Source organism: Hypanus sabinus, chromosome X2 (genome assembly GCF_030144855.1).
Source record: "Hypanus sabinus isolate sHypSab1 chromosome X2, sHypSab1.hap1, whole genome shotgun sequence".
NCBI classification, from domain to species: domain Eukaryota; kingdom Metazoa; phylum Chordata; class Chondrichthyes; order Myliobatiformes; family Dasyatidae; genus Hypanus; species Hypanus sabinus.
The window spans coordinates 829,912-855,000 of record NC_082739.1 but is presented as its reverse complement, the minus strand read 5'-3'; the positions used below and the strand labels follow the sequence as shown (position 1 = coordinate 855,000).

General features: G+C 41.6%; 1 protein-coding gene across 1 annotated transcript in view; it reads left to right on the top strand.

Moving 5' to 3' along the window:
• cenatac (centrosomal AT-AC splicing factor) overlaps window positions 1-25,089 on the top strand; it is a 68,641-nt gene that overhangs the window by 34,176 nt on the left and 9,376 nt on the right. Inside the window, exons 7-10 of the mRNA XM_059956796.1 lie at window positions 470-587; window positions 14,305-14,344; window positions 15,870-15,959; window positions 16,367-16,499. Of these exons, the coding sequence (XP_059812779.1) occupies window positions 470-587; window positions 14,305-14,344; window positions 15,870-15,959; window positions 16,367-16,499 (381 nt within the window). The remainder of the gene's footprint in view (window positions 1-469; window positions 588-14,304; window positions 14,345-15,869; window positions 15,960-16,366; window positions 16,500-25,089) is intronic.

Here is a 25,089-nt window from a genome sequence, read left to right as displayed (position 1 = left end):
TCTCTCTCTCCCCCGCCCTCTCTCTCTCTCTCCCCCGCTCTCTCTCTCTCTCCCCCGCTCTCTCTCTCTCCCCCGCTCTCTCTCTCTCCCCCCCGCTCTCTCTCTCTCCCCCCCGCTCTCTCTCTCTCCCCCGCTCTCTCTCTCTCCCCCGCTCTCTCTCTCTCCCCCGCTCTCTCTCTCTCTCCCCCGCTCTCTCTCTCTCTCCCCCGCTCTCTCTCTCTCTCCCCCGCTCTCTCTCTCTCTCCCCCGCTCTCTCTCTCTCTCCCCCGCTCTCTCTCTCTCTCCCCCGCTCTCTCTCTCTCTCCCCCGCTCTCTCTCTCTCTCCCCCGCTCTCTCTCTCTCTCCCCCACTCCCTCTCTCCCCCACTCCCTCTCTCCCCCCCCTCTCTCTCCCCCTCTCAAGATGTAATATTAATCTCAGTTAAGGAAAAGAGAGCTTCATTCTTACAGAATGTTTGTTTCTCTGCAAGTCATAGTCATGGAAACTACAACAGCGAAGAGATAAAACCTGGACCGAGTGGAGTGAATTCCACTTGTCATTCTGATGATAGGAGAAATGGACAAACCTTGACGTTCATTGGTAACCAGGTAATGGATTTCGATTAAGTACTGGTTATGTGGGTAGTACTGTATGTCAAATACATAAAAAGGTACTATCTCCAAAGCCGCTATACAGAATTTTAATGCATTGTGCAATGTGGTGAATCACTCTCAAACTTAAAATGAGACTGAATGAATCTTTGCATTTGGTCTTCCAGCCCACTTCCATTCTGGAGCTCCTTGGCTCTCAATGCTGATTGTTGCAATGGTGTGAAGCAACAGATGTGCAGTCCTAACAAGTTGGTTTATACTAATGGGATCGTTGCTGTAATGCCAAACTTCCACTCAACAACACCATAATGTGGTTTATGTGAAAAAGTTGTCTATATCCAGTGTTCCTGTTGGTCCTGAAACAAATGTTTTATGGAATGACTAGTAGCCCCTACTACTTACAAGTGGAGAGAATGGGATCTACAAATCTTTTAGCCACTGGAATGAAAGATGTATCAGAACACCTTGAGAAAAGAAATGGGAATTGAACAGTTCTGGTCACCTCATTATAAGAAGTATGTTGGAGCTTTAAAGAGATTTACTAAGATGCTGCCTGAATTAGAGAGCACATCTTAAGCGGATACCTTGAGTGTGGGAAAGCTTTTCTCTTTGAAATGAAGGTGGACGAGAAGTGACATGATTGAGATATACAAGATGATAAGGAACGTAGATTGAATGGACAGCCAGAAACATTTGTTTTCCCCCAGAACAGAAATAGCTAATACAAGGGGGCATCATTTTAAGGTGATTGGAGGATAGCATAGGGTTGATGTCAGAGGTTAATTTTTCTTTTTTTACATTGAGTGGTGAGTGCATGCATTGCACTGCCAGAGATGTTGGTAGAGGCAGTTACATTCGGCAGAAAAATGGAGGGCTATGGAGCATTGGATTAGATTGATTTTAGAGTAGGTTAAAGAGTCGACACAACATTGTGAGCTGAAGAGCCGGTAGTGTGCTGTACTGTTCTGACATGGATTAATGAAAAGCAAATCATGTTTGACTAATGTACTAGAATTCTTTGTGGCTCTGACAAAGTAAGGGGAAACTAATGAAGTGGCTGATCTGAGGTGTCATACTGCCAGTAAGCTTGCAAACGGGAGTTTTCTAAGAGCGAGTGAAGTTGGTGTGATGTACTGAAATGGATTGAGAACTGGTTATCAGACAGAGCAATAAATGGGAATATGTGGATATTTCTCAAAATTGGCAGCCTTTGATGAGTGGGACACTACAGGGATTTGTGCTTGGATCCCAGTGAGTTAAGGTCGATATACGGTACCAACGATTTGGCTGAGGGGACCAAACCATATTTCTGTGTTGTTACATAGCAGCTTGGAAGTGTGTTGAGAGTGTAGTGTAGAGAGGCTTTAGAGGACCAGAACATCGTGAGATGTTCAATTTGACTAGGGTCTGCTTGTTCAAAAGTAATTAAAAACCAATTAGTGAATGAAAGGTTTAAATGGTATTTTGCTTAATGAAAGGATTTAAGTGCACAAGATGTCATACTAGTGATACATGGCCAGTTGAAACTACACGAAACATGGTGTGTAATTTCTACCTCCTTAAGATGGGATGCTTGCCACGGATGCATGAAAACTCAGTAAACGAATCCTAAGAATTACAGGTTGCAATTAAAGCAGATATTAAAGTAGGCCAAGGATGTATTCTCGCAAACACGAGGAAATCTGCAGGTGCTGGAAATTCAAGCAACACACACACACAATGCTAGTGGAACGCAGCAGGCCAGGCAGCATCTATAGGAAGAAGTACAGTCGACGTTTCGGGCCGAGACCCTTCGTCAGGACTAACTGAAATAAGAGATAGTAAGAGATTTGAGAGGGGGAGGGGGGAGATCCGAAATGATAGGAGGAGACAGGAGGGGGATGGATGAAGCTAAAAGCTGGAAAGTTGATTGGCAAAAGGGATACACAGAAGTGGGGGGGGGGGGGATATGAACACCTTCGCTCTATCTGCCAGAGAAAGCAGAATCTCCCAGTGGCCATACATTTTTATTCCACGTCCCATTCCAATTCTGATATGTCAATCCATGGCCTCCTCTACTGTCAAGATGAAGCCATATTCAGGTTGGAGGAACAATACCTTACATTCTGTCTAGGTAGCCTCCAACCTGATGGCATGAACATTGATTTCGCTAACTTCTATTAATGCCCCCTCCCCTTTTTACCCCATCCCTTATTTATTTATTCTTTCCCTTTTTATTTTCTCTCTTCCCCCCTCCCTCCCCCTCCCTCTCCCCCTTTCTTTCTCCCTAGGCCTCCCGTCCCATGATCCTCTCCCTTCTCCCTTTGCTGATCAACCTGCCAGCTTTTAGCTTCATCCATCCCCCTCCTGTCTTATTCTATCATTCCGGATTTCCCCCGCCCCCTCCCACTTTCAAATCTTACTATCTTTACTTTCAGTTAGTCCTGACGAAGGGACTCGCCTGAAACATTGACTCTACTACTTCCTATAGATGCTGCCTGGCCTGCTGCGTTCCACCAGCATTTTGTGTGTGTTGCAAAGATGTATTCTCTGGAGTTTATTGGAATGAGAGATGTTACTGAAAATACTCCCATGGCTCAATGACCTTCGGCTCATAAGGGAAAATAAGGTGATAGGAGCTACAAGGAGGTAGTCACCCTGAAATGGCAGGAGGCAGTTGACTGTCAGGAGAGGGAAAGGAAATAGTCAGGCAGTACAGAGTACCGCTTTGGATACTGTTGTTGGGAATGAACTACTGGGTGAAGCCGCAGCAACCGTGTCTCTGGCGCTGAGTCTGGCTCTGAGTCACAGAAGGGAAGCAGGGAGAAAAGGGCTGCCTGTAGGGGATAGGGGATTCCATAATTAAAGCAGATTCTATGAATATGAAAGAGACATCCAGGTGCCAGGGTCGGGGATATCTTGGATTGGGTCCAGAGCATTCTAAACGGAGAAGATGAACAGCCCTAAGTCATGGTACACACTGGTAGGAAAAGGGAGGAGGTCCTGAAAAGAGAATTTTGGAGTTGAGCAGAAAACTGAAAAGCAGAACCTGAAGAATTAGTGCAGGGGGCAGTGTTTCAGAGTTCTAGATCATTGGGATCTCCCCTGGGGAAGGATGACCTGTACAAAAAGGACAGGTCACAGCTGAACCCCAAGGGGCACCAATATCCTTGTAGACTGGTTTGCTAGAGCTGTTGGGGAGGGTTTAAACCAATTTGGCAGGGGGATGAGGATGGAGACAGTTGGTATACAACTAGATTGTAGTTGTCAGTTTAACATTCAAGTATACACATTGTCTTGAAAGTTTAGGCAGAGGGGTTGTGATGGCTGTTGGTTAAAATGCAATCAAATCCTTAGAGATAAAAGGTTCAGAAGGTGTGAGTCCTTGTGGGTATAGTTAAGAAACTACAAGGGTAAAAGACTTCGAGAGTTATATACAGGTCTCTGAACAGTAGCCAGTATATGGGCTGCATATTCCAACGGGAGATAAAAAAGGCATGTTTAAAAAAAAAAGGCAATGCTCTGATAGTCATGGCAGGGATTTCAGTTTGCAGGTAGATTGGGAAAATCAGGTTCATGCTGGATCCCAAGAGGGAATTTGTAGAATGCCTACAAGATGACTTTTTAGAGCACCTTGTGGTTGAGCCCACTCGTGGAAAAACAATTCTAGATTGGGTGTTATGCAGTGACCCAGATTTGATAATGGTTCCTTTACCATAAGCTCGCTAAGGAGGCAGTGATCATAAGACATAGGAGCAGAAATAGGCCATTCAGCCCATCAAGTCTGCACTGCCATTTCATCATGGCTGATCCATTTCCCTTGCCTTCATGCCCTAACTAATCAAGAACCTATCGACCTCTGCCTTAAATATATCCAACGACCTGGCCTCCTCAGCTCCTGTGGCAACAATATATATCCACAGATTCACTATCCTCTGGCTAAAGAAATCCCTAATCTCTGTTTAAATGGATGTCCCTCTATTCTGAGGTTATACCCACTCGTCTGAGACTCCCCACCATCTTCTCCACATCCATTCTGTCAAGGCCTTTCAACATTCGATAGGTTTCAATAAGATCTCCCTTTTCCAAATTCCAGTGAGTACAGGACCAGAGCCATCAAATGCTTTTCAGATGAAAAGCCTTTCATTCCTGGAATCATTTTTGTGAACCTCCTTTGAACCCTCTCCAATGTCATCACATGCTTTTTTGGATCAGGAGCCAAAACTGCTCAAAACACTCCAACTAAGGTCTTGCCAGTGCCTTATAAAGCCTCAACATTATGTCCTTGTTTTTATATTCTGGTCCTTTCAAAATGAATGGTAACATTGCATATGCCTTCTTGATCACTGACTAAATCTGCAAGCTAACCTTCAGGGAATCCTTCACAAAGACTCCCATGTACCTTTGTACCTTAAATTTTTGAATTTTTTTTCCCCATTTGGAAAAATAAACTTTTTTATTTCTTCTGCTGAAGGACTTGACCATACACTTCCCGACACTGTATTTACCCCTTGATCATGACCCCACTAAGGAGCACCAGGCCACTGTCTCCTATAGCATCACCAACCTTATTAGCTCTGGGGATCTCCCACCCACTGCCACCAACCTCATGGTTCCCACACACCACACTTCCCGTTTCTACCTCCTACCCAAGATCCACAAACCTGCCTGTCCAGGTAGACCCATTGTCTCAGCTTGCTCCTGCCCCACCGAACACATTTCTGCATACCTTGACACTGTTTTATCCCCCCTTGTTCGTGACACTTCTCACGCTTTGAATTTTTTCACTCATTTTAAGTTCCCTGGCCCCCACCGCCTTATTTTTACCATGGATGTCCAGTCCCTATATACCTCCATCCCCCACCAGGAAGGTCTCAAAGCTCTCCACATCTTTTTGGATTCCAGACCTAACCAATTCCCCTCTACTACCACTCTCCTCCATCTAGCGGAATTAGTTCTTACTCTCAATAATTTCTCCTTTGGCTCCTCCCACTTCCTCCAAACCAAAGGTGTAGCCATGGGCACCCACATGGGTCCCAGTTACGCCTGCCTTTTTGTTGGCTTTGTTCATGTTCCAAGCCTATACGGTTATCCATCCCCCTCTTTTCCTTCGCTACATCGACAACTGCATTGGCGCAGCGCCTCCTGCACGCATGCTGAGCTCGTTGACTCCATTATCTTTGGCTCCAACTTTCACCCTGCCCTCAAATTTACTGGTCTATTTCTGACACCTCCCTCCCCTTTCTTGATCTTTCTGTCTCCATCTCTGGAGACGGCTTATCTACTGATATCTACTATAAGCATACGGACTCTCAAAGCTACCTGGACTATTCCTCTTCCCACCCTGTCTCTTGCAAAAATGCTATCCCCTTCTCACAATTCCTTCGTCTCCGCTGCATCTGCTCTCGGGATGAGGCTTTTCATTCCAGGACAAAGGAGATGTCTTCCTTTTTTAAACAAAGGGGCGTCCCTTCCTCCACCACCAACTCTACTCTCAAACGCATATCTCCCATTTCATGCACATCTGCTCTCACCCCATCCTCCCGCCACCCCATTAGGAATAGTATTCCCCTTGTCCTCACCTACCACCCCACCAGCCTCCGGGTCCAATGTACAATTCTCTGTAACTTCTATCACCTCCAACGGGATCCCACAACCAAGCACATCTTCCCCTCCCCCCCCTTCTGCTTTCCGCAGGGATCATTCCCTACGTGACTCCCTTGTCCATTCATTCCCCCCCCCCATCCCTTCCCACCAATCTCCCTCCTGGAACTTATCCTTGCAAGCAGAACAAGTGCTACACCTTCCCTTACACTTCCTCCCTCACCACCATTCAGGGCCCCAGACAGTCCTTCCAGGTGATGCGACACTTCACCTGTGAGTTGGCTGGTGTGGTATACTGCATCCGGTGCTCCGGTGTGGCCTTTTATATATTGGTGAGATCCGACACAGACAGGGAGGCCGTTTCGCTGAACACCTCCGCTCTGTCTGCCAGAGAAAGCAGGAGCTCCCAGTGGCCACACATTTTAATTCCACGTCCCATTCCCATTCTGATGTGTCTGTCCATGGCCTCCTCTACTGTCAAAATGAAACCAAACTCAGGTTGGAGGAACAACACCTTATATACCGGCTGGGTAACCTCCAACCTGATGGCATGAACATTGACTTCTCTATCTTCTGTTAATACCCCTACTCCCCTTCTTACCCCATCCCTGATTTATTTAGCCCCCTTTATTATTTATTTATCTATCTCTTTCTGCCTATCACTCTGCCTGCTCTCCATCTTCCTCTGGTGCTCCCCTCCCCTTTTTCTTTCTCCTGAGGCCTCCTGTCCCATGATCCTTTCCCTTCTCCAGCTCTGTATCCCTTTTGCCAATCTCCTTTCCAGCTTTTAGCTTTACCCCACCTCTTCCTGTCTTCTATCATTTCGCATCCCCCCCCCCCCCAACTTTCAAATCTCTTACTATCTTTCCTTTCAGTTAGTCCTGACGAAGGGTCTCGGCCCGAAATGTCAACAGTGCTTCTCCCTATAAGTGCTGTGTTCCACCTGCATTTTGTGTGTGTTGACTGTATTCCTTTCTTTCTTTTTCAATCTTTATTATTATTATTATTAATATCAACAAAATAAAATTGATACATAGATAATGGGATTACAAACATACACATTTCAACTGAACATGAAAGAATACATAAGCAGTAGTTACAGTATAAATGAGTATTCCCAAATCATGGACGATAGAAGTAACAAATAAACAAGGCAAACCTAGGTATATCATAATATATTTAAAAAAAACAGAAAAAGAGAAAAAGAAAAAAAAATTATGCAAAAAAACTAATCTAACAATCTAATAACTAAAGGAAAAAAAGAAAAAAGAGAAAAAGAAAAAATGAAAAAAAGGGCTGTTTATAACATCTAACAAAAATACAAAATCATCAGTGTCGTCAACTCCGATCCTCTCAACATATATAAAATCGAAACTGGAAAAACAAATAGGCTTGGAACAGGGTCATATTACATCTTATGAAAATATTGAATAAATGGTCTCCATATCTTTTCAAATTTAATAGTAGTATCAAATACAACACTTCTAAATTTTTTCTAAATTTAGACATAACATAGTTTGAGAAAACCAATGAAATACGATAGGAGGATTAATTTCTTTCCAATTCAACAAAATAGATCTTCTAGCCATTAATGTAAGAAATGCAATCATTCATCAAGCAGAAGAGGATAAATGGAGTGAGTCTATCATTGGTAAACCAAAAATTGCAGTAATAGGATGAGGTTGTAAATCAATGTTCAATACCGTAGAAATAATATCAAAAATGTCTTTCCAATATTTTTTCAAAAGCGGACACGACCAGAACATATGAGTTAAAGACGCTATCTCAGATTGACATCTGTCACAAATAGGATTTATATAGGAATAAAAATGAGCCAATTTATCCTTGGACATATGAGCCCTATGCACAACCTTAAACTGTATTAATGAATGTTTAGCACATATGATGTATTAACTAATTGAAGAATTTTATCCCAATTCTCAATAGGGATGGTAAGGTTAAGTTCTCTTTCCCAATCATTTTTAATCTTATAGAAGATTAAACAACACATTTAATCTTAATATAATCATAATTATATTGTAGAGTTTTGATATTAGCCCTTTCTGAGAAGGATTTAGTTCAAACTAATTCTCCAAAATACCTGAAGACACAAGATTTGGAAAAGTAGGAAGTACAGTATTTAAGAAATTCCTAATCTGTAAATATCTTAAAAAAAATGAAATCTAGGCAAATTATATTTATTAGATAATTGTTCAAAAGACATAAAACAATTATCCAAAAATAAATCGGAAAATCGTAGTAATCCTTTAGTCTTCCAAGCTGAATAAGCTTGGTCTATAATAGAAGGATAAAAAAAGCAATTGAATACAATAGGAATACTTAAAACAAACTGAGTCAACCCAAAAAATTTCCGAAATTGAAACCATATACATAAAGTATGTTTAACTATTGGATTGTCAATTCGTTTCTGCAATTTAGAAAGAGCAAAGGGAAGAGAAGACCCTAAAATAGAACCCAATGAAAATCCTTGTACAGATTTAATTTCCAGGTTCACCCAATGAGGGCTAAAAGATAAATCCCAATCCTTTAACCAACATATCAAATATCGGATATTGACTGCCCAATAATAAAATCTAAAATTAGGCAATGCCGATCCACCTTCCTTCCTTGCCTTCTGTAAATATTTTTTTTACCTAATCTAGGATTTTTATTCTGCCATATATATGAGGAAATTTTTGAATCAACATTAGCAAAAAAAGATTTCGGAATAAAAATTGGTACCGCTTGAAAAATATATAAAAACTTGGGTAAAATAACCATCTTAATAGCATTAATCCGACCTATCAGAGATAAAGATACTGGTGACCACTTAGTAAACAAACATTTAATGTGATCGATTAGGGGTAAAAAATTAACCTTAAATAAGTCCTTATAGTTTTTTGTGATTTTAATCCCTAATTTAAAAGGTAACTTTCCATAAATTGGAACCTGTCTATTTAAAGGAAACAATTCACTCTTATTAAGATTTAATTTATACCCGGAAAAATTACTAAATTGAGCTAACAATGATATAACTGCAGGAATGGATTTCTCAGGATCAGAAATAAATAATAATAAATCATTTGCATATAATAATAGCTTATGTATATCCATCCCACGATTAATGCCAAAAATGTTCTGTGATTCTCTGATAGCAATTGCCAAGGGTTCTAAAGCTATATCAAATAATAATGGACTAAGAGGACAGCCTTGTCTAGTACCCCGAAATAAACGAAAAAAGGGAGATCTTTGATTGTTAGTAAGCACCGAGGCTACTGGAGTATGATATATCAGTTTAATCCAGGAAATGAATGTCGGACTAAAATTAAACTTCTCAAGCACAGTAAATAAGTATGGCCATTCAACTCTTATCAAATGCTTTCTCCGCGTCTAGTGAAATGATACATTCTGAAGTGCTGTGTGAAGGAGTATAAACAATATTCAATAATCTCCTAACATTGAAAAAAGAATAGTGATTTTTAATAAAACCAGTTTGATCTTCCGAGATAATTTGAGGTAATACCTTCTCCAGCCTGGATGCCAGTAACTTGGAAAAGATCTTGGAATCTACATTCAGTAAAGGTATTGGTCTATAGGATGCACAGTCAGTAGGGTCTTTATCTTTCTTCAATATTAAAGAAATGGAAGCTCTATAAAAAGATTGTGGCAGATTACCCAATCTAATTGCTTCTTCAAAAACCCTGCATAACCAAGGAGAAAGAGTAGCGGAAAAACATTTTTAAAATTCTACTGTATACCCATCTGGACCTGGTGCTTTCCCAGAATTCATAGATGAAATAACCCCTTTAATTTCTGCATCCATAATAGGAGTTTCTAATATTGAAAGATCATCTGATGATAATTTTGGAAAATTCAATTTCCCAAGAAAATCATACATGGTATTATAATCATGAGGGAATACAGAATGATACAGGGAGGTATAAAAAAATCTTGAAAAGATTTGTTTATCTCATCATGGTTAACTGTCAGATCCCCATTCTGCTGATGAATCTTAGTAATTTGACGTTTAACCAAAGCATTCTTCAATTGACTAGCTAACAGTTTACCCGATTTATCACTAAGTATATAAAAATCAGATCTGGTTTTCATTAATTGATTTTCAATCGAAGATGTAAGTAATAAACTATGTTCCATTTGAAGTTCAACCCTTTGTTTGTAAAGCTCCTTACTAGGAGTAGTCGAATATTTCCTGTCAATCTCTTTAATTTTATCAACCAATAAAAGAGTTTCCTCCTTAATGCGTTTTCTCAGACCAACGGAGTAGGAGATAATCTGTCCACGTATATATGCTTTAAAAGTGTCCCAAAGTGTTCCACAAGAAATATCATCCGTGGAATTAGTTGAAAAAAAGAAATCGATCTGTTCCTTCATAAATTTAATAAAATCCGGATCTTGCAGTAAGGTAGAATCAAATCGCCATTGTCTAGCAGTAGAAGCTGTATCCGTAAATGTAATAGGAAGTTTTAATGCAGCATGGTCAGAGATGGCTATAATATCATAATTACAACCAATTACCGATGGAATAAAACAAGAGTCAATAAAAAAAAAATCAATTCTCGAGTAGGAATGATAAACATGTGAGAAAAATGAAAACTCTTTGTCCTTAGAATGCCGAAATCTCCAAATATCAAAAATTCCATTATCAGTCAAAAAAGAGTTAATATAAGTGGCCGACTAATTAGGTAAAGTCTGAGTAGATATAGATCTGTCCAACAAAGGATTTAAACAACAATTAAAGTCACCGCCCATTATTAACTTATATTCATTTAGATTAGGTAGAGAAGTAAATAAGGACTTAAAAAATCGGGACAATCCACATTTGGGGCATAAGCATTAACCATAGCAAACTTTTTGTTAAAAAGTAAGCCAGTAATTAACAAAAATCTACCATTTGGATCCGAAAAAATATCATGTTGGACAAATGCAATAGAGGAGTCAATAAAAATTGAAACCCCCTTTACTTTAGCATTCGAATTCGAATGGTACTGTTGACCCCTCCAAAACCAAAAAAAGCGATAATTATCCTCTTTCCTCACATGAGTTTCTTGTACAAAAATATGTGCATTGAGTCTTTGGAATACTTTGAAAATCTTTTTCCGTTTAATTAGATGGTTTAAGCCATTAGTATTCCAAGAGACAAAATTAATGGTCTGAGCCATATTTCTGAAATCAACCCTTTGGTATATAAAGGGTTAACCAAATTATGAACTCATGCACCCGGAAGAGGAACAAAAATAAGGGGCGGACCCGGAAGTGACAACCTCGCGGACATTTTAGTAGTTTAAAATCAGCCCAAATGAAGTAACTAAAAAAAAACTGATGTAAAGAACATAAGATTTAGAAAAAGACCCTCCACCCCCCACAAGAGGAGAAAAGAACTCCCCAGCCAGGAAAAGGCTGGGAAAAAAGAGAAATGAAACTAAATCTACCCCCATATCAGCAGAAGGCAACTCCATATATAACGGATTAAAAAGATCCACCCCAACTCTAAAGAAATAATAATCACTATATTAAAACCAAACTTCTTAATATAATTGCTAGTAAAAAAAAACACAAAAAGAATATAATCACTAGTAACTTATAAATCGGGTTAAAACCCAAACAAACCAAAAAAAAATTTAAACTGTGATAAGAAATGCATTATAGGAAGAAGACGAGAGAAAAAAATGGCGAAATCAAAAAAAAAGCTAAAAATATTTTAAAGAAACCGCCATCTTAGTAAAAAAAAATTCACCTTCGAAGGATTAATAATAATGACCAAAGCTAAAGTACAGTGATTGAAGTAAGTAAAATAAAAAGATTAGTACATCAAAAAAAACTTTAACTAAAGTATAAAATATAGAGTAAACCTACACCAATAGCCAGAAACAGAATCTGGTTTTGGAAACAAAAACCATCTTGCAACGATCAAAATCACTCATTTATTAGAGATGAGAATCCGCAGCAGTAGGGAAGTTCTCATTCAGAAAGCTTCTCGCTTCAGATGTAGAAAAAAACCACGCTGTGATGCATTGGGAGGCGAGATTCTGAGCTTCGCAGGGTATAAGAGTGCAGGTTTTAGATTTTTCTCATAACATTCGGACATCAGAGGTTTAAAAAGAAGCCTTGCCTTCATTACTTCTGGACTAAAATCCTCCACTAATCGAAAATTGAATTCTTGAAATTTGACCATCCTTACACGCCGAGCCACATGAATAAGTTGCTCTTTAACATGCACATAATGAAATTGGACAATTACAACCGGTGGTTTAGCTGAAGCACTTGGTGATCGATGCATAATTCTGTGAGTGCAATTGAGTAACGGAGGACCTTCTGGGAATACAGAAGGGAACGCATCCTTTAAAAGTTGAGCAAAGTACTTCGAGGGGTCCCCTTGTTCAATACCTTCCGGGAGACCAAGTATGCGTAAGTTCTGTCTTCTGGACCGATTCTCAAAGTCGACACTCTTGGCTTTAAGTGTTTCCACCTGTTTAATCGTCGAAGATAATTTCTGCTCCAGTTTTTCAATTATCAAGTCTCGCTTCCGAGCGTCCTCTTGCAAAGTTGCGATTAGAGCTTGCTGCTGGTTGACTACTGAATCCATCTTATCCATATAATCCTGAAAGGCCTTTATATCTTGTTTGAAAATTTGTTATTCTTCAAATTTTTCATTTAAAACCTCCAATAACATTTCATAAGTCAATTCAGTGCGCTTAGGATCGGTCTTTTTCTTCTTCCCGTTCCCGTTAGAATCTTTCCCAGGTTCTCGCCCTTTAGATCTAAGAGCCATTTCTGTATTCATTTCTTCAAAGTTCACAATAAACTCTTAAAGATAAGTCCAAAAAAGTAGCAAGAATCTTTTGGTGTAGGTAAAAGTAAGTTAAATAAGGGTTATGGAGCGAATCTGAAACAGTGCTCACTCCATGAGCGTCTCCTGCTGACTCCCGACTGTATTCCATCAGCCATTTCTTTGCCTCTTTGCTTCCTCAACACTACCTGCCTCTCCACATGCCTTTATATCATCTGCAAACTTGGTCACAAAGCCATCAATTCTACTGTCCAAATCACTGGCATATAATGTAAAAGGAAACTGTACCAACATCAACCCTTCCAGAATACCAGCAGTCAACCAGACAAGTCTCCCTTTATTACCACTCTTTACTACTTACCAATCAACCAATGCACCATTCATGCTAGTATCTTATCTAAGAAAACTTGTGTTGGCATTGAAGCGGGTTTGAGCCAGAGGATAGTGAATCTGTGGAGGTTGATGCATTCTTGATTAATCATGGCATCAAAGGTTACAGGGAGAATGCAGGAGAATGGGGTGAAGAGGGTTAATAAATCGTCCATGATGGAATGGTGAGCAGAATCGATGGGCCGAAATGCCTAATTTTGCTCCCATATCTTTTGGTGTTAAGGCTCAGTGGGTACAATAAGGAAGGAAGGTTGTTTCCCCAGTTGGTTGGATGGACTGCTCCTTGGTCTTCACTTCATCACCAGTGTTCCATTCCCAATTCTGCTCTCTAAGCATCAGCCAATTATTTTCTGAAGTTTCAAATGTTTCTGTAAAAATACTCCAAGTTAAAGTTTTATTTCTGAAAACAAATGGATCAAAAACTTTTTAAGAGAAATAAAGTATTTTTTTAAATGACTTACCAATTGATCTTTTGCTGTTTTATAAGTTATTTGGACAGTTTATACGCAAACACGAGGAAATCTGCAGATGCTGGAAATTCAAGCAACACGCACAAAATGCTGGTGGAACGCAGCAGGTCAGGCAGCATCTATAAGGAGAAGCACTGTCGAGTTTTGGGCCAAGACCCTTCGTCAGGTTGTGAGTCCTGACAAAGGGTCTCGGCCCGAAACGCCGACAGTATTTCTCCTTATAGATGCTGCCTGACCTGCTGCATTCCACCAGCATTTTGTGTGTGTTGCTTGGACAGTTTATATTGTTGGAAGCCTTCGAACATCTTGTTTGAAAATGTTTAAGACAACATTGATATGTATTTTGGCAATTTATTGATTTAGAATAAATTCAGTATTATAAATTAATAAATGTTATAAGTTTTCATAAGTTAGATGTACTACTGTTTAGAATTTAATTCAATATTTTGCTGACTTTCTACAGTTCTTGATACCGGAATCAGAAAGTGGGAATATTCACACAGGTGATGTACTTTTTTGGTGTTTGAAAGGGGGAAGGAGGAGTGGAGTGGACAGCTTGAGACTAAATACGGTGGAGTAACTACTTGCATTTTCTACTAGTGTTACGAATGTGCCACAACTCTGAGGGGCCGAAGGGTACAAAGTAGCCCCCTCCTTTTTGAGAATTGCAAGATCGCTATTAATTCTTTGTTACGAACCCTGTAACTGGGTCACTTACCAGCAAAGATAAGATGATACTATTTTTAACAGTATTTATTGGTAAAAATACACAAAAATCATATCAATGCAAACATACAGATAATATATGTCATCAATACCAAGTCTAAAAGTGCATGTATAATAATAATCAATAAGAAATAAGCTCTATCGTTGTCTAGGGGATAAATGTATTGTCCGATGGAAATATAAAGGTCACTCAGTTCATGCAGGCTGCCGCCTTTGGGTTGGAGAGAGAGAGAGAGAGATTTTGAGAAACTTGCCAATTCCTTTTATGATTTCGATCTGTCGGGAGTCCCGTTGGTGTGGCCATTCACTTGTGGCCTCTCCTTTAGCTAAGCTGTTCTTCCGTGGTGAGGCCGCCAATCCCAGGCAAGGGAGGGACGCACACGAGCCCCCCACCGGCTGTCGCTATTAAACGCTGTCACGGGATTTCTAGCATTTCTCCTGGTGAGTCTAAAGGGGTTGTTTCCCAGACCCTCTTTTATCCTGACTCACGGGGTCTCAGATGTCAATCAGGTTGGGATGATGCAATCCCTCAACCAACCCACTCTGGTCGTTCCCTGAGGGCTTCAATGAATAGTACAGTACTCAATACACAATTCCATCTCCAAGAGACAATAGTCGTTATCAGGGGTTTTTGTTTCGCGGAGGCCAGGACACATTCCAAACCTTGTGGATTCTCTCTCATTTCCTGGGTCCCAGACCCGAATTAATAGCGATCTTGTGATTCTCAAAAAGGAGGGGGCTTCTTTGTACCCTTCGGTCCCTCAGGTTTGTGGCACATTCGTAACACTAGATTGATTGAAAGGTAGTAATGATCACTTAAGTGTGCTGTTACGAAGCACCTTTTTACCTGTGTGGTAATGAAGTAAAGTAAATATGCTAGAATATCTAGTGGGTTAAGCAGCGTCTGTAGTGGAAAAACAGTTGCTCACTAACCTCCTGAATGTTATCAGCATTTCTGTCTGTAACATGCAGTTGTTTGCAGCCCATAATCACGCCCTTATAGATAAAATGTCTTTGGTGTGTTCTATATGCAGAAACATGAACACTCCAATAACAAATCTGCATTTACATTGAAAAAAATTAAGATTTTTGCAGATTTTAAAGATTTGTACCTCTGCAATTTACGTGACTTTTAGTTTGAATCTGCTTTTCAAATTCACCTGCTAGACCTTTAATGTGTATACTATAAATAAATATTATCCTATGCAGTTAACTGTGTTTCGCTATTAATCACCATATTCCAATTAAAACCTTGTTCCAGTGATTGGACACTAATGTAATGTAATCTACGTCTAAATGCAGGTGCAACTCCACCCTGGCTTATTGATGAGGAGGATCCAAACACTGCACAAAAAACAATTGGACCTTCTTATGAAGAGTTTATCCAGCAAAGTATGTGTGTGATATTCTGGTTGTTTTGATTTTACTTACTCCAGGGGTTGTGGGCAACAATGGCAATTGATTATCCTTGGATCAATAGACAAAGGAGCAGAATTTGGCTACTCAGACCATCGAGTCTGTTCCGCCATGCCATCATTACTGATTTATTTTCACTCTCAACCCAATTTTTTTCTGCCTTCTCATATCCTTTGACACTCTAACTAATCAAGACCCTATCAATCTCCACTGTATATATACCCAGTGACTTAACCATCACCGCCTTCTTGCATGCAGCATGGAACTGTTTTGAGAACTACTGATAAATAAGGATTTGGATAAATATTTGAAGGTATATCCTTTCTCTATGAGAGCAGACCAAACTTATGGGAAATCTGTTTTCTAAATTTTTGTTCCCTTAGGAGAAAGAGAGAAACTGAAGAAACTTCCTCCAAATCGTGTTGGTGCAAATTTCAACCACTTATCAGAAACAGATGATTTCTGGCTGCCTTCATTTGGCAGAGTGTGGAATGATGGCAGGAGATGGCAGTCCAGGTAAGACCAGTCTGAGTAGTTGTCTTAGATGCTGCTGGGAAAAAAATAGAACCCATTCCCAAACAATCCTTCCAAGTTACCAGATCATCTCTTCCCCAATACCTGTTCCCTGTTTACAATTAAATACCTGTGTATCTAAATCTTAGAGCTGTTGGTTAGGTTTAAACTAATTTGGCATGGGGAGGGGTGGGATTGAAGTGATGAGGGCTTTTGGTTTATAAGCAAGAGGCAGTGTGTAGTGAGACAGAAAGGATGGGCAGGTGGTAGGGCAAACTTACAGTCAGTGTAAAATGGGGACAAAATTGACAAGGATGAATACAGAACTGAAAGTGTTATGTTTGAATACACACGCTATACAGAATAAGGTAGATAGATGACCTTGTAGTGGAGTTAGAGATTGGCAGGTATGACGTTGTAGGTGTCACTGAGTCGTGGCTGAAAAGAAGATTATTTACATCGAAGGATACACATTGGTAGGCAGAGTGGGTGGTGTGACTCTTCGTTAAAAATGAAATCAGATTCTGAGAAAGTGACATAGAATCAGAAGGTGCAGAATCATTATGAGTGGTGTTCAGAAACTGCAAGGGTAAAAAGACCCTGATGAAAGTTAGATACAGGCCTCTGAGCAGAAATCACGATGTGGGCTACCAATTACAACATGATGGAATAATGTAATGGCATTCACCCTGCAATTTGAGGAGGAGAATCTAGAGTCAAGTATATTAATGGAGTGAAGAGGGTGGCAAAGGCATGAGAGAGGAGCTACCCAAAGTTGTTTGGAACGACACATGACCAGGGAGAACAGCAGAGCAGTATGGCTGGAGTTTCTGGGAGCAATTCAGGGCACAGGATAGATAGAGAAGAAGTAGAAGCAGCTATGATGTTGTGGCCATTACAGATACTTGGATGGCTCAGGGGCAGGAATGGTTACTTAGAGTGCCAGGCTTTAGATGTTTCAGAAAGGACAGGGAGGAAGGCAAAAGAGATGGGGGTTTGGCACTGTTGATCAGAGATAGTGTCACGGCTATAGAAAAGGAAGACATGGAGGGGTTGTCTACGGAGTCTCTGTGGGTGGAAGTTAGGAATAAGAAGGGGTCAATAACTCTACTGGGTGTTTTTTATAGACCACCCAATAGTAACAGGGACATCAAGGAGCAGATAGGGAGACAGATTCTGGAAAGGTGTAATAATAACAGGGTTGTTGTGGTGGGAGATTTTAACTTCCCAAATATTGATTGGCATCTCCCTAGAGTGAGGGGTTTAGATGGGGTGGAGTTTGTTAGGTGTGTTCAGGAAGGTTTCCTGACACAATATGTAGATAAGCCTGCAAGAGGAGAGGCTGTACTTGATCTGGTATTGGAAAATAAACCTGGTCAGATGTCAGGTCTCTAGTGGGAGAACATTTTGGAGATGGTGTTGCAATTCTGTCTCCTTTACCATAGCATTGAGGAGGGATAGGAACAGACAAGTTAGGGAGACATTTAATTGGAGTATGGGAAAATATGAGGCTATCTGGCAGGAACTTAGAAGCATAAATTGGAAACCGATGTTCTCAGGGAAACGTACGGAATAAATGTGGCAAGTGTTCAGGGGATATTTGCATGGGGTTCTGCGTAGATACGTTCCAATGAGACAGAAAGGATGGTAGGATAGAGGAACCGTAGAGAAAACTAGGTAATGATAGAGATCTAGAAGATTATAAGGCTAACAGGAAGCAGCTTAAGAATGGAATTGGGAGAGCCAGAAGGAGCCATGAGAAGGCCTTGGCAAGCAGGATTAAGGAAAACGCCAAGTATTCTAGAAGTATGTGAAGAGCAAAAGGATAAGACATGAGAGAATAGGACCAATCAAGTGTGACAGTGGAAAAGTGTGTATGGAACTGGAGGAGATAGCAGAGGTACTTAATGAATACTTTGCTTCAGTATTCACTACGGAAAAGGGTCTTGGCGATTGTAGGGCCTTGCAGTGGACTGAAAAGCTTGAGCATGTAGATCTTAAGGATACAGGAACCGTGGTTTATTAAGGCTGTTGAAAATCTAGTCAAGAAGACATGAACAGCTTATGAAAGGTTCAAAAAATTAGGTTATGATAGAGAGCCACAAAATTGAGGCTAGCAGGAAGGACCTTAAGAATGAAATCAGGAGAGCCAGAAGGGGCCATGAGAAGGCCTTAGCAAGCAGGAAGACCAAGGCATTCTACAAATATGTGAAGAACAAGAGGGTAAGATGTGAGAGAATAGGACCAATCAAGTGTGACAGTGGAAAATATGTATGGAACTGGAGGAGATAGCAGAGATACTTAATGACTACTTTGCTTCAGTATTCACTACAGAAAAGCATCTTGGCGATTGTAGGGATGACTGACAGCAAACTGAAAAGCTCGAGCATATAGACATTAAGAAAGAGGATGTATGGCTGAAATGTGGCAAATGTTCAGGGGATATTTGTGTGACATTCTGCACAGGTAGGTTCTAATGAGACAGGGAAAAGATGGTAGGGTACAGGAACCATGGTGTACAAAGGCTATTGAAAATCTAGTCAAGAAGAAAAGCTTATGAAAGGTTCAGAGAGCTAGGTAATGTTAGAGATCTAGAAGATTATAAGGCTACGAGGAAGGAGCTTAAGAAGGAAAATAGGAGAGCCAGAAGGGGCCATGAGGAGGCCTTGGTGGGCAGAATTAAGGAAAACCCCAAGGCATTCTGCAAATATGTGAAGAGCAAGAGGATAAGATGTGAAAGAATAGAATCTATCAAGTGTGACAGTGTGGAAGTGTGTATGGAACCAATGGAAACAGCAGGTACTTAACAAATACTTTACTTCAGTATTCACCATGGAAAAGGATCTTGGTGATTGCAGCGATGACTTGCAGCAGACTGAAAAGCTTGAGCATGTAGATATTAAGAAAGAGGATGTGCTGGAGCTTTTGGAAAGCATCAAGTTGGATAAGTCACCGGGACCTGATGGGATGTACCCCAGGCTACTGTGAGAAGCAAGGGAGGAGATTGCTGAACCTCTGACAATGATCTTTGCATCATCAATGAGGATGTGAGAGATTCAGGAGGATTGGAGGGTTGCGGATATTGTTCCCTTAAGAAAGAGAATAGAGATAGCCCAGGAATTAATAGATCAATGAGTCTTATTTCAGTGGTAGGTAGGTTGATGGAGAAGATCCTGAGAGGCAGGATTTATTAACGTTTGGAGAGGCATAATATGATTAGGAGTAGTCAGAATGGCTTTGTCAAAGGCAGGTTGTGCCTTACAAACCTAATTGAATTTTTTGAGGATGTGACTAAACACATTGGTGAAGGTAGAGCAGTAGATGTAGTGTATATGGATGTTAGCAAGGCATTTGATAAGGAACCCCATGCAAGGCTTATTGATAAAGTAAGGAGGCATGGAATCCAAGGGGACATTGCTTTGTGGATCCAGAACTGTCTTACCCACAAAAGACAGAGTGGTTGTTTATGATGGGTTTTTTTGTGTGCCATACTCTGCCAGAGCCTCAGCGTCCACTTTTTTATCAAGAGGCTGTCTTGGAGGAAAGATTCTGTGAGTGGTCCCCCACGTTCTTCTCACAGACTGTTTTTTTTTATGAGGCTGAGTTGTGAGCTTGACACTCAACCCGGTACGTATGGAAAGTGTGACTGGGAGTGGCCCGGTTGGTTTTGAACTCGGGAACCTTGGCTCCAGAGTCCGGCGCTGATGTCACTGTGCCACCAGCCAGTGTAAAGAGTGCTTGTAGATGGGCTATATTCTGCATGGAGGCTGGTGACCAGTGGTGTGCCTTTGTTCAGGGACCCCTACTCTTTGTGATTTTTATAAATGACCTGGATGAGGAAGTGGAGGGATGGGTTAGTAATTTTGCTGATGACACAAAGGTTGGGGGTGTTGTGGATAGTGTGGAGGGCTGTCAGAGGTTACAACGGAACATTGATAGGATGCAAAACTGGGCTGAGAAGTGGCAGATGGAGTTCAACCCAGATACGTGTGAGGTGGTTCATTTTGGTAGGTCAAATATGACGGCAGAATATAGTATTAATGGTAAGACTCTTGGCAGTGTGGAGGATCAGAGGGATCTTGGGGTCAGAGTCCATAGGGCACTCAAAGCTGCTGCGCAGGTTGACTCTGGTTAAGAAGGCATACGGTGCATTGGCCTTCAATCATGGGATTGAGTTTAAGAGCTGAGAGGTAATGTTACAGCTATATAGCACCCTGATCAGACCCCACTTGGAGTACTGTGCTCAGTTCTGGTCATCTTACTACAGGAAGGATGTGGAAACTATAGAAAGGGTGCAGAGGAGATTTACAAGGATGTTGCCTGGATTGTGGAGCATGCCTTTATGAGAATAGGTTGAGTGAACTTGGCCTTTTCTCCTTGGAGCGACGGAGGATGAGAGGTGATGTGATAGAGGTGTACATGATGAGAGGCATTGATTGTGTGGATAGTCAGAGGCTTTTTCCCAGGGTTGAAATGGCTAGCATGAGAGGGCACAGGTTTAAGGTGCTAGGGGGAGTAGGTACAGAGGAGATGTCGGGTAAGTTTTTTATGCAGAGAGTGGTGAGTGCGTGGAATGGGCTGCCAGCACCGGTGGTGGAGGTGGATACGATAGGGTCTTTTAAGAGAATCCTGGATGGATACATGGAGTTTTAGAAAAAGAGGGCTATTGGTAAGCCTAGGTAGTTCTAAGGTAAGGACATGTTTGGCACAGCTTTGTGGGCCGAAGGGCCTTTATTGTGGTGTAGTTTTTCTATGTTTCTTGTATAGCTTTGACCAGTAACCAGTCCAGACATTGGAAGATTGAAAGGAAGGGATTTCACTCGGGTACACTGCCCATGTGGAAAAAGGGAGCAGCACATCACGGCAGCGTAATAGAGCTTTGACCAGCGACCAATCTGCGTTTGAGATTGAAGAGTGTGCCAAGCGCAGCGGCCGTCATCTGCGTGAATTGAGTCAGTGGTGATCTTGAGGCTTCAGCAAAGACAGGCAAAAGAAAAGCTCTCAGTGAATTTTTTTTCTTTCCCTTTTTTATATCTGCTCAGCTGGTACAGTAGAGATGCCAAGCAAGATGAATACTTGTCTTGAGGGATCTGGGAAGGCAGGGAGACCTCCAGTATCTGAGGACTACAACTGTGAGAAGTGTCTAAAGCTGCAGGTTCGAACAATCTGCATCAAGGAGTTGGAACTGGATGAACACAGGATCATTCAGAAGGCTGAGGTTGTGATTAGAACATACGGAGGGGTAGTTACATCAAGGTGCAGGACACAGGAAGCTGGGTGACAGTCAGGAACGGGAAAGGGGTGAAGAAGTTGGTGCAGAGTTCCCCTGTGCCCATCCCACTTGACAACAGGGGGTGTTGACCAAACAACAGAGGAAAAGTCAGTGGTCTGGTCTCTGGCACTGAGTCTGACTCTGACTCGGAAGGTAAGAGGGGAAAAGAGGCACCCTGTCATGATTGGGGATTTGTTAATTAGAGAAATGGAAAGACCTTCTGTGGGCAAGAATGAGATCTCCAGACATCTTGGATAGAGTCCTCAGCATTCTTATGTGGGAGCGTGAACAGCCAGAATTCATGGTCCATGTGCTGTAGTTACCAATGACATGGTAGGATGAGTGACAAGGTTCTGCATATGTAGCTAGGTGCTAGGTTAAACGTCAATGTCTCCAGGGTTGTGATCACAGGATTGCTACATGTGCCATGTACTAGTGAGGCCAGAAATTGGAAGATTATACAGTTTAAAACATGGCTAAGGTGTTAGTGTAGTAGGAATGCAAAAGATTTTTGCATCATTGTGCTGCTTTCCAAGAAAGATTGGGCCTGTATATACAGAAAAGACGGTTTGCACCTGAACTGGAGGGGGACTAATATCCAAGTGGGAAGGTTTGTTAATGCTGCATGGTGGGTTTTAAACTAGAGTTGCAGGGGGGATGAGAACCAGAGTGCCAGAACAGTTCGTGGAGAGGTTGTGCGGGCAGAGTCGGTAAAACCTCAAAGTCATAGAAACATAGAAAAGTTACAGCACAATACAGGCCCTTCGGCCTACAAGGTTGTGCCGAACATGACCCTGCCTCAGAAATTACTAGGTTTACCTATAGACCTCTATTTTACTAAGCTCCATGTGCCTATCCAAAAGCCTCTATTGTATTTGCCTCCACCACTGTTGCCGGCAGCCCATTCCACACACTCACCACTCTGAATAAAAAAACTTACCCCTGACATCTCCTCTGTACCGACTACCCAGCAAATTGTGTCGTCTTGAGTCAACCATTTCAGCCCTGGGAAAAAGCCTTTGACTATCCACACAATCAATGCCTCTCATCATCTTCTGCACCTCTATCAGGTCACCTCTCATCCTTCTTCACTTCAAGGAGAAAAGGCCGAGTTCACTCAACCTATTCTCATAAGGCATGCTGCACAATCCAGGCAACATCCTTGTAAATCTCCTCTGCAACTTTTCTATGGCTTCCACATCCTTCCTGTAGTGAGGCGACCAGAACTGAGCACTGTACCCCAAGTGGGGTCTGACCAGGGTGCTATATAGCAGCAACATTACCTCTCGGCTCCTAAGTTCAATTCCACGATTGATGAAGGCCAATACAACATACACCTTCTTAACCACAGATTCAACCTGGGCAGCTGCTTTGAGCGTCCTATGGACTTGGACCACAAGATCCCTCTGATCCTCCACACTGCCAAGAGTCTTACCATTAATACTATATTCTGCCATCATAGTTGACCTACCAAAATGAACCCCTTCACACTTACCTGTGTTGAACACCATCTACCACTTCTCAGCCCGGTTTTGCATTCCTATCAATGTCCCACTGTAACCTCTGACAGCCCTCCACACTATCCACAACACCTCCAACCTTTGTGTCATCAGCAAACTTACTAACCCATCCCTCCACTTGCTCATCCAGGTCATTTATAAAAATCATGAAGAGTAAGGGTCCCAGAACAGATCCCTGAGGCACTCCACTGGTAACTGACATCCATACAGAATATGACCCATCTACAACCACTCTTTGCCTTCTGTGGGCAAGCCTGTTCTGGATCCACAAAGCAATGTCCCCTTGGATCCCATGCCTCCTTACTTTCTCAAGGAGCCTTGTATGGGGTACCTTATCAAATGCCTTGCTGAAATCCATATACACGACATCTATTGCTCTTCCTTCATCAATGTGTTTAGTTGCCTGCTCAAAAAATTCAATCAGGCTCGTAAGGCATGACCTGTCCTTTACAAAGCCATGCTGACTACTCCTAATCATATTATACCTCTCCAAATGTTCATAAATCCTGCCTCTCAGGATCTTCTCCATCAACTTACCAACCACTGAGGTAAGACTGACTTGTCTAAAATTTCCTGGGCTATCTCTACTCCTTTTCTTGAATAAAGGAACAACATCTGCAACCCTCCAATCCTCTGGAACCTCTCCCGTCCCCATTGATGATGCAAAGATCATCGTCAGAGGTTCAGCAGTCTCCTCCCTCGCCTCCCACAGTAGCCTGGGGTACATTTCGTCCAGTCCCGGCAATTTATCCAACTTGATGCTTTCCAAAAGCTTTAGCACATCCACTTTCTTAATATCTACATGCGCAAGCTTTTCAGTCTGCTGCAAGTTGTCACTACAATCACTAAGATCCTTTTCCATGGTGAATACTGAAGTAAAGTATTCGTTAAGTACCTGCTGTTTCCATTTGTTCCATACACACTTTCACACTGTCACACTTGATAGGTCCTATTCTTTCACATCTTATCCTCTTGCTCTTCACATACTTCCAGAATGCCTTGGGGTTTTCCTTAATTCTGCCCGCCAAGGCCTTCTCATGGCCCCTTCTGGCTCTCCTATTTTCCTTCTTAAGCTCCTTCCTCGTAGCCTTATAATCTTCTAGATCTCTAACATTACCTAGCTCTCTGAACCTTTTGTAAGCTTTTCTTTTCTCCTTGACTAGATTTACTATAGCCTTCGTACACCATGGTTCCTGTACTCAACCATAACTTCCCTGTCTCATTGAAACGTACCTATACAGAGCTCTACACAAATATCCCCTGAATATTTGCCACATTTCTTCTGTACTTTTCCCTGAGAACATTTGTTTCCAATTTAAGCCTTCAATTTCCTGCTTGATAGCCTCATAATTCCCCTTACTCCAATTAAATGCTTTTCTAACTTGTCTGTTCCTGTCTCTCTGCAATGCTATTGTAAAGGAGATAGAATTATGATCACTATCTCCAAAATGCTCTCCCAGTGAGAGATCTGACACCTGACCAGGTTCAGTATCCTCCACCTCATCCTATTTCTATTCTCACTGTTGCGTGGCACAGGCAGTAATCCTGAGATTACTACCTTTGCGGTCCTCTTTATTAACTTCCTTCCTAACTCCCTGTGGTCTTTTTTTCATGACCTCTTCCCTTTTCCTACCTATGTAATTGGTACCAATATGTACCACGACCCTGTTCTCCCTCCCACCGCAGGATATCTTGGAGCGATTGGAAACATCCCGGACCCTGGCACCTGGGAGGCAAACTACCATCCGAGTTTCTTTCCTGCGTCCACAGAATCGCCTGTCTGACCCCCTGACTATAGAGT